The 10,194-nt window shown below is 42.0% G+C and overlaps 1 protein-coding gene and 1 long non-coding RNA gene across 3 annotated transcripts; both read left to right on the top strand.

Annotated features, from left to right (window-relative positions):
- The first annotated feature begins 8 nt into the window (after positions 1 to 8).
- LOC306976618 lies at positions 9 to 1,200 on the top strand. The gene is made up of 3 exons (XR_013793779.1): positions 9 to 288; positions 762 to 881; positions 1,163 to 1,200. It is a non-coding gene; the product is annotated as an uncharacterized lncRNA (long non-coding RNA).
- Positions 1,201 to 1,301: 101 nt separating this feature from the next.
- On the top strand, positions 1,302 to 9,617 carry LOC306976596 (uncharacterized protein). Of its 2 annotated transcripts, XM_079574584.1 has the most exons (20): positions 1,302 to 1,478; positions 2,126 to 2,245; positions 2,920 to 3,060; positions 3,816 to 3,941; positions 4,102 to 4,134; positions 4,700 to 4,822; positions 5,134 to 5,256; positions 5,360 to 5,482; positions 5,754 to 5,876; positions 6,274 to 6,396; positions 6,726 to 6,851; positions 7,463 to 7,591; positions 7,790 to 7,882; positions 8,044 to 8,139; positions 8,259 to 8,354; positions 8,491 to 8,586; positions 8,866 to 8,967; positions 9,040 to 9,145; positions 9,214 to 9,330; positions 9,401 to 9,617. In XM_079574584.1, exons 1-20 carry the CDS (start codon positions 1,316 to 1,318, stop codon positions 9,474 to 9,476), a joined length of 2,235 nt encoding a protein of 744 aa, XP_079430710.1. In that variant the 5' UTR covers positions 1,302 to 1,315; the 3' UTR covers positions 9,477 to 9,617. The 2 variants fall into 2 exon arrangements, with proteins under 2 accessions (XP_079430710.1, XP_079430711.1); XM_079574585.1 differs by lacking the exon at positions 4,102 to 4,134.
- Positions 9,618 to 10,194: the final 577 nt, after the last annotated feature.

Below are 10,194 nucleotides of genomic sequence, written 5' to 3'. Positions count from 1 at the left end.
AGGTTTTAAGTGTTTCTTTAAAATTGTCCTTGATGTCTTTATGACCTCTGGGTCAGGCTTTACACCAGGGCATCTACGGGCCTGTTTCGCACTCTGTGTCCTCCCCTTCCTTCCTCTGTCTCTCTCTTTCTCTCCAGCCCCTCCTCTGTCTCTCTCTCTCTCTGGGTAGTTTGGGATTTGGGTAGTGGGAAGTACAAAGTTAGACAGGATGTGGAGTCACTGCTGCTGCGTTCTGCCCCCCACACTGACTGAGCAAACTGGAGTCCGCTCTTGGAGAAGCTACAAAAGGTTTGAGACATCTTGAAACCTCTTTGACACATACCTCTGAGCCAGTAAATACAGGAGATGTGAGTGGAGCAAACTTGATTGAATAGACCTTTAACTTTTTAACTAGTTTGATAGTTTGAAGCCATATGCTGCAGCTGTGTTTGTTTTTACCCGTATAATGGAAAACACCCGCAGAGTCTCAGACTTTCTTTTTTGTTTGATGAGAAAAATATGTTAACATGCAGATGAAACTTGTGGCTAAACTTTTTCTGCAGCTGTTGTGGAGTTTCTATTGTTGTGAGCAGACGGCCCAGGGGGTGATGATAATAAGAGGGCGCTCTTCCCTCATTTGCCTGCCAGGACATGTTGCTGCATTACTTCTGTGCATGAAGATACTTTAATTAGGGCCACTCAGCTGTAATTGTCTATGCTCTCAATAGTAATTAGGTGTGTACACTGTGCCCTTGTGGCCCACTGCTCATCTGTTAAAACAGATTCCGGTGATGAATCACATGTGGGTCCTGTCAGCACTGCTTCTGCTTGTGTCCCGCGGTCAGCCTCTGAGCCCTGAAGAAAATGAGGTCCTGAAGCTGTCCGAGTTCACCGAGAGCCTGGTCAGTGACATATTACTCTGCATGCAGAAATGTTAGGCAAGTGGTATTTATCAGCAGTAAAATTGTTTTTAGAACAACCAAAATATGAATATTTATGCAAGTTGAATGCCAGGTTTTCAGTTTTTCAGGAAATATGTTAAAATTTCAATTAATATTCAATAAATGGTATGCAAGCCCTGCAACTAAATGAAAAACAAAAACATTACAAATCTCACCATGTCCCATCAGACCCATGGTGGATCTTCATCAAACTGACTTACATGGTATGCTTTTTTTTATAGTTGGTTGACAATGTGATTGGGAATATTAATGAAAAAACAACTCTCTCAACGTCCACTTGTAAGTTGTTTTGACCATGTACAGTTTGACTACAACTGAGGGATGTCTTTTTGATAATACTTTATTTATTACAAGCTCCTCAGTGGATCACAACAATGAGTCCAGTTCACAATACCACTACTGCACCCTCCTGTCCTGGAAACCAAGTCCATCTGGAGAACAGCACAGACTGTGGCTGTCTGTCCCATCTGGTGAAAGACGGGGACAACTGCTCCTGTCCATTGGGCTTCACTCTGCTGGGAGAGTCAGAGTGTAAAGGTAAGAACAATTAAACTGTTTCGTATTATGCAGTGTGGGAATGTCTATTTCTATCCAGTGAACATAACTGATAATTGAAAATAGAGTAGCTGTGTACTAGTACCACAGTGGTCCTCATAGCTCCTCTGCAGTTCTAGTCATAATTAGAAATTACCATTTGGGGTTAGCCGGTTTGCGGTTGAAAGCACCTTATAGTCACCGTTGTGTCCTATTTCAGTCCTGGTTCAGCCCTAGCTCAGGCCTGGTTTTGACCTTGTGGTACTCTTAAAAAACAAAGACTGTAGTTGGTGTGAATAGTTTGAGAATCACAGCCTTCCCACACTGAGGTCATTATCCACCTGTGAACCAAGATGCACCGCACCGTCCTTTTCTTTTCCTTAACAATAATTTATAAACATTTTCATTCAAAACACAACACAAAAGCAAGGGCATCAGTCAATCATACAAGTCCAAAGACAAAATGGGAACCTCCCCTGCAGAGTGTGTCTGCCAAGTCCCTCGGCAGATGGCATTGTCCTTTTCAAAGAAAACCCCACATTTGGGTCTGGCTTTTACTGAATTTGAATACTAATTTTGTTCTGAGATTTTGTTGCTTGTTTGTTGATTTTCCTGGTGAAGTTCTCATACATCGTGTGTAACCTCGACAGATGTGGATGAGTGCATTGAAGAGGGTCCATGTGGTCCCAGTGCCATCTGCACCAACACCCCTGGCTCGTACTCATGTAGCTGTCTTCGAGGATACTTGATAAGTGCAGCAGGATGCCAAGGTTTGTTTGCAATTGTGTCAGAAATTGAACAGCTTTGCTCACAGCTTCATCAAGGGTCTATACAATTAAGGACAGACAGTGATCATCAAGTAGAATTTTTCTTGTTTGGAAAAGGCGCGTAACTTTCAAAATGTTAATCCATCCATCCATCCATCCGTTTTCTTCCGCTTTATCCGGGGCCGGGTCGCGGGGGCAGCAGTCTCAGCAGAGATGCCCAGACTTCCCGATCCACACACACCTCCTCCAGCTGTTCTGGGGGGACCCCAAGGCGACACCAAGCCAGCTCGAAGACATAGTCCCACCAGCGTGCCCTGGGCCTTCCACGAGGCCTTATCCCACTCGGACAAAATGTTAATATCTCCGTAATTTAAATTACGGGGCTTATATACATTATTCTCAGTTGATGTCAAGACTTTAGACCAGAAATAAAATGGCACAATTTGGAGTGCCTAACAACAAAAACAACAACAACAAAAAGGTGCAACAGAAGTGGATTGTGTAATTTGTAAAGTGCATCGCCCTTTGAGTTCTAGGCTTCAGCCCTCCATCTGAAAATGTGGGAAAAAAAATCTTCTTTTTACAAATATCTACAGTGGAAAAGTGGAGGGAATAGAAAGTTGTGATAGGGACATGTTTAATCTTTTCTTTAAAGAAATACATGCTTGTTTTTGCAGACATAGACGAGTGTGAGCTGGCTGCTGTAACAGGACTACAGGCCTGCCACAGCAATGCTGAGTGCAAAAACACCATTGGCTCCTTCACCTGTTTGTGTCCATTGGGATATGTAATGGCTTTAAATGGACAAGGCTGTGTTGGTGAGATTTTCAATGATTTGTTATGTGTGGAGAGATTATAGCATGAACACCCCAGTTGTTATTCCTTCATCTCATACTATTCCATACTCTCTCTCATAGACAAGTTTAACAATTTGTAGAACAAGCTCTACTGGGTTGTTTAAGTGTTGCAGACATTTTGTCTTTCACCTCGAGAAGCGGCAGCTTATACTGCTCTAAGGAGGGGTTTACCTCGTTAGTTTAGCAGTTGCATGCTCTTACACATATCTGAATTAATCCTATGTTGAGAAATTGACACCATTTTGGAGTATTTTGTCAACTAAAAAATCATGTACCAATGAAACCTATGACCCAATTATCTCCTAATATACAGGGCTTGAAATGTCCTCTTTTGCACACGGGCCACTGTGGCAATTACGTTTATTTTTTATGATACTTGCCAATTAAAAGCTTCATAAAACAATGCTATTTCTTCAATGCAAGTTTTATGTTTATATATTTAAATTTTCATGACTTTTTACCAGGCAAAAACATTGTAAATAGCATCAAAAGAGCCTCAATTATGCATAAAATCAGTCTTCCCAAAGTACCTTGTGGTAATAAAAGTGTTGTTTGGCCAGTGTTAGTGTCATGCCATGTTTATATGCTATAGATAGTTTGAACCAAAATGCTCCATAATGTTGTAGCACTTCAAAGGCTATGAGCTCTGAAGGATGAGGTTCGGGAGAGCGAGGGGAAGCCGCTCATCTTGATTCCTGGATGTGTGTCTTGCGCAGATGTGGATGAGTGCAGCTTCGAGGAGCAGTGTCGTCGTGAACTGGGAAACGTCTGTGTGAACACTCCTGGCAGCTTCCTGTGCCAGTGCCGGCCCGGCTTCAAAGCGGAGCGCCCTGCGTGTGCCGGTCAGTTTATTATAAGCATCGATAACACTGTTTAACCGCTGCAGTGGCTTCTCGCTTTACGTAAATCTGTCTGCTGAACGAGTCCTATTGTGCTGCTAATGCTCTTCTGTTTTATTTGCTTTGCCGCCAATCCTGCTCCTGAATGCATTTTACTCTAAAGGTCCAGTGTGCCCAAACTATGAAGTATGTCAAGGTATGAAATCTTCACCTCGTTTAAATGGTGGTTTGGGATTTTCAATTTGATGTTTTGTGCCCTGTTTTGTTTTCTTACAAGAACCATACTATTCTTTTTCTCAGAACTGATTTGTTATATATTCTTTGGTTAACACTGGTTTATAGGCATTGTTTTAGTTTTCAGTAGTGTTTGTTAAAGCCATACTGCGAAACATTCCAGCGGAATTTAACTGAACTCTAGACACCGATAATGCTCTTTTTGCAGTGGGTAATTACGATTCAAATTTGGAAGATAATCTAATTAATGCAAGTCTCATGTTTGGCCACTAACTTTTCCATGGAGACAACCTGGTGATGTCCCGCTCCCGTTTATATATATATTCCGCAGTATGGCTTTTTTTTAACCTATTTACGTATGTATGTTTCGTGTCGAGATCCCCAAACCTGTATTGTAATGCACTGGAAAGTACAGCATGGAGCTCTTATCTCCGAAGTTCAGCCAAGAACAAAAAACACAATCCAGTGTTTTCACACTTATAGTAAATTGCAAGTGGTCTTTGGTTGTCCCTCTGTGTCCATCCCAGATGTGGATGAGTGCGCGGAGAGTCCCACGGTGTGCGCCGGTCAAGGCGTGTGTGAAAACTCGCTCGGGAGCTACAAGTGTGTTTGTCAACCAGGTTACCACGGAAACGGCACACACTGTGAAGGTAAGTAATTAGTGTCCACTGGGTCACCCTCCTCGCGCGCCTTTATGTGACCCGATTCGGGTTCTAAAGTCTATCCAATGGTTGTATACAAAAATATTATAATAATTTGCTCTGTCACACACATTTTTGGTCCGATCGCACCCTCAGTGCATGGTGGGGTAGCACAATTTGCATATATTACACTTTCCGTGGTTCACAAACTCGCTCGGATGCACAATTCAGTTGACTAGTTTGTAAAGAGTATGTTCTGTTTGTACCAGTATGATCTAGTCTCATTTTCCATTTTTAAATAATATGTTCTTTTTTCTTAGATAAAAATGAGTGCTTGTCGGGTGATCATGGCTGTGACACCAACGCTCGCTGTGGAAACATTATCGGTTCATATTTCTGTCAGTGCTATCAAGGCTTCAGTGGAGATGGACACTCGTGCTTTGGTGTGTGTGAACACAGGCGCACAATGTATTATGTGTGCCATTAGAGGTCAGTAAAAACACTAAAGTCAGGAGAGAAAAAAAGTTCTTGCTTTCTTTTAACCAGACGTTGATGAGTGTGCGGTGAATAATGGCCGGTGTCTACACAACTGTACTAATGAACCAGGAAGTTACAGCTGCCAGTGTTCTTCAGGATACCAGCTGGACAAAGACGGCCATAACTGTACAGGTAATTCTGTCTTGTGACATAAGCATATGTTATTACAATGCCATTACATTGCCATATCACTTAATTTAAATAGTGAATAATAATAACATTATTCCAAAGTGAAAAGGCTTCAGTGCATGCGGAGGCAGTAGACACAGAATAATCTCTAACATTATTGTGTGTTCTAATGATACCAAGCCCACAACTGTGTCACATTATTGTACCTTGTAAACTGAATGGTGTCACTTCTTGCTGTGCCAAAAACCTGATCTAAGTGTTTCTGGTCTCTCAGATGTGGATGAGTGTTTGGCACAGAGTGGGACTTGTGCACATGGTTGTGTTAACACACAAGGATCTTATCAGTGCTCCTGCAGGCCTGGATACCAGCTGCACATCGACGACTCCACCTGCGTGGGTCAGTCACCGTGACACCATTTCACTCGGCTGAACATTTTAAGTCAAATAGACCAGCCATTCCCAAAGTGGAGTCTGGAGACCCCTGGGAGGCCTCACAGGCAGAGAGAGAGCTGTCCACATTATTGTCAGAAAAATGAAAGTTTGAAAGGAACTTTAACTGTAATATGTATTGAGACTATAATTGTTTTTATTGTTATGTCACATGACGTGACGTTAATAAGGAAAAACATGTCGCATGTTGTTGGAAAAGAGGCAAGCTGGACTTTGGGAGTGGCTGGTGTACACAAACTGTGCTCATTCATGGAACTGATTTGCATTGCTTCGTTTAATGCATGAATTAGCTTCATTTAAATGTGAGCAGTTTTGTTAATGTTTATCTTTGGCTGTGTGCCCAGACATTGATGAATGTAAACTGCAGAATGGAGGCTGCTCTCACACCTGCACCAACTCTCCTGGAGGACACACCTGCCACTGCCCTCCTCCGCTACTACTGCACACAAACAGCCTCAGTTGCATTAGTAAGTTAAAGCCATTTGCTTGCCTACATTTGTTTCACAGAGTTGAAACCATTTTTTATTCTTGTGTTATACTTTGAGTTGTTCCTAAATTTGATGTTCCATCCTATGTTGTTTTATTTGTCTATTCATTTGAGGTTTCATTTCTATTAGATTTAAATAGAAATAGAATCTGCATACCCGCTATATTTTTGTGGAAAAAAGAGAGACTGCCGGCATATAATGAAAACTACTATGAACATACGTTTGCAGTACTACCATAAGTGTAAACCTGCTTTTGGTTAGCCTTTATATATCAATATTCATTATTAACGTGAAGATTGTTTGTGCAGATGTTACATCATGTAAGTGGAGAAATGGTGGCTGTGAGGACACATGTTCTGTGAGGGCAGATGGACTGATCCAGTGCAGTTGCAGAGTGGGCTGGAAACTACACTCAGACCATAGGAGCTGTGTGGGTAAGTGAGAGAGACAGCTTTTCATTTAAGTTTCTTACTTTCGACTCTGTGCGCTGCCACTGGGGGCCAACCTGACCAGCATGTTTTTGAAGACAGGGGAAACCTACGAACTTACGCAGACACGGGAAGAACATGCAATCTGTCAAGTTCCAAACAATCAGGTCTCACAGCTTAACATTCTTCATGATGTTAACTGATGGAAAAATTGACTCCCGATGAAGCTACTAGCTCATAAGACTGGGCTCCTTCCCACCACCATGCTTGTGTGGCTTAGCTGCAAGTCTTGCCCTGTTACGCCCCTTTTTTGCTTCCTGTAGCGCCTCTTGTGACAACTCCACTGTGCTGCAGGTGTGGGGGCTCTTGATGACTGATCTGTGGATTTTTAGGTCTCAAATGCTGCTCAAAGACCTTGAGATAATCAGCTAGCTGTTTCCTTCATGGGCTTTAAGGATTCTGCAGTAAAAAAAAATATTTGTGAGATGTTTTGTGATATTGAGATATTTCTGGATTATGTACATAGTAAAAAAAACAGTATGACAAATAAAATGTTTGAACAGGTAATGAAGCAGAAGATTTGCTGATGTTAAGTAACTTTTTGTTTTTGTTTTTAGACGTGAATGAATGCGGGGACTTCACAAACGGAGGTTGCGAGCAGCTGTGTGAAAACCATCCCGGTGGCTTTAACTGCTCCTGCAGAGAGGGCTACACAGTAAGAACAGACGACCCCACAAAATGTCAACGTGAGTGAGAAGCATGAACAGAGTTTTTTTCTTTTCCACAGGATAATAATAATAATAATAATAATAATATATATATATATATATATATATATATATATATATATATATATATATATATATATATATATATATATATATATATATATATATATATATATAATATATATAATAATAATATGTTCTTGTGTTTCTTTTCAGCCTTGTGTGAACCTCCTTGTCAAAATTATGGCGTGTGTGTAGCCCCTGGGAGCTGTGATTGTCCACCAGGCTATCCAGGGCTGGGCTGCTCAGGTAAACAGTCTTCTCTTTATGAAAAATACATGCTGCAATTGAACATTGTATGTTTGTAAACATACCTGAGTCTTTTGAACACATGCTGTAAGAGGACAACACAATAAAAAGATGACTGAGATGTCTCCCAGCTGGTGTCAAAATATGGTCATATGTTTCAGCCATGTGCTCGCCTCCTTGTGCTCACGGGGGCAGCTGCATGAGGTGGAACAAGTGCCTATGTCCCACAGGCTGGACGGGAGTAGGCTGCCACACAGGTATCAAGTAAACACTGCAGAGATGTATGTAAACATAAAAAGCTTTTCATGTCAATGCTGTTCAACTGTATGTTTTATAAATGCCATGTTGTTATCGCTAACCTTTTTGTTCTTTTTAGCTGTTTGTGAATTGCCCTGTGCTAATGGCGGCCGCTGTGTAGGGCCCGATGTGTGCCAGTGCCCCTCTGATTACACCGGCCCCCAATGTCTTTTGCGTGAGTACCAAAACCACCAGCACATCTGGCTCTCGTTGTATCCATCATGCATTATTTAGGCGCACAGGTACTTGCATGACCTTCTTCATATACTATAAGTAAGGCTAATGCAGTTTCTCTGTGCACAACCTTTCAGCCCTCTGCACCCCTGCTTGTCAAAATGGAGGGAGATGTGTGGATGTGAACAAATGCATTTGTGAGGCGGGATGGCAAGGAGCACGCTGTCAGATTGGTAATGGATCATTTTATTGCAATGTATTTATGATACGGGATGATTTTCTTTTAATGTTTTTGTCAGTGGCTAATATGGTTTGTCTTGAGCAAAAGCTACTTTTTCTTGCCATAAATAAGTTTTTGTTTTTTGCTTTAAATATAGACCTTAAGTTATTGATAATTATTAAACTTCACTGCTCTTTGATGGATGAAATGCCATGTCCACTGATAAAAGAGGGATGTACTGAGAGGTTTAGATCACCAATTGAACGATTGCTGTCTGTCCTACTTTTCCTAGAACCTGTTCAGTGTCAAAAGCCTTGTACGAATGGAGGAGTGTGTATAGGCCTCAACAGGTGCCACTGTGCCAAAGGATTTACTGGGACGAACTGTGAAACAGGTATACACATAACCGATCCTTCACAAAACACTGAAGTCCCTCTGTTGGTTAAAATTGTTGTTTTTCTTACAGCAGTGACCACGCCCTGTGTGCCCCCCTGCCAACACGGAGGCACATGCAGTCCTCACAACACCTGCACCTGTCCAGCAGGCACCACAGGCCTCCGCTGCGAGCGACTGTATGTACCAATGTCCATAACCGAGTTTGAAAGACTAAAACTAAACTTATTTTTTCTGTTGTATCAAGGGCATGCCCAGTGGTTACTACAGTGGTGAGCATGTCTCGGGCTGTGAGAAAGGCCTTCAGAGAGAGTTATGTAGATCGCTGTGGACCCCTTGGTGTACAACTTTGCACTAAATACAGGTACTGCAGTTAATAACAGTAAATGTATTGTCTCAAAACACTAAAATGCTGCGTGTGTGTTGTTTTCCAGGATGAACCAGGCACGGGTGTATGTCCAGGCCTATAGAGTTGGATATAAAATTCAGTGTCCAGAGAAGAACACATGAACCACTATTTAAGCAATGTCACCATCAGGAAACGATAGCAGCACAAGTGTTGCAGCAGTTAGCGCTCATGCCTCACAGCAAAGAAGGTCCCTGATTCAATCCTCGACCGGACGTGGCCTCTCTGTTTGGAGATTGCCTGTTCTCCCTGTGTCTGCTTAGGTTTCCTCCGGGTCCCCCGGTTTCCATACCTCTAAAAATATGTACAATAGGTTCCCTTCAGGGGCCAGGACTCAGCTGGAAATGAGATTCCTAATCTCAGTGGGACTTTTCTTGTTATATAACGGACAAATAAAAGTAAATAAATAAATGGCTAGGTTAACAGAATGTGAATTTTCAATGGGTGCTACATTCTTGGTATAAATGTATGATTATTGAGAATAAAGACATTTTTCACAGATTCATTTTTAGGGACTATACAGAGTATAAATATGTTAAAATGAAGTATTTTCCTCCCCCTACATGTTCCAACAATGTCCAAAGGTGTAGAATGAGCCCAGACCTATTGACCACAAGTCCGAAGTGCCGTCATGCACGAGCTTAATATAGAAGCTGCAGTTACACGTATGACCTGAGGTGGCAGTAGTGAGTATAGAATGGCTAACTTGCATCTAGCCCATGGATCTATTATAAAAAAGATCTAGCCCCTTTAATGCAGCGGTGTCGAAGTTGTTTGGGTTGAGGGCTGAAATTCAACCCCCACAGTGGGTCGCAGGCCGCA

Source organism: Gobius niger (genome assembly GCF_951799975.1).
Source record: "Gobius niger genome assembly, chromosome: 17".
NCBI lineage: Eukaryota > Metazoa > Chordata > Actinopteri > Gobiiformes > Gobiidae > Gobius > Gobius niger.
The sequence above is the reverse complement of the archived record's forward strand: the minus strand, read 5'-3'. Positions and strand labels throughout refer to the sequence as shown.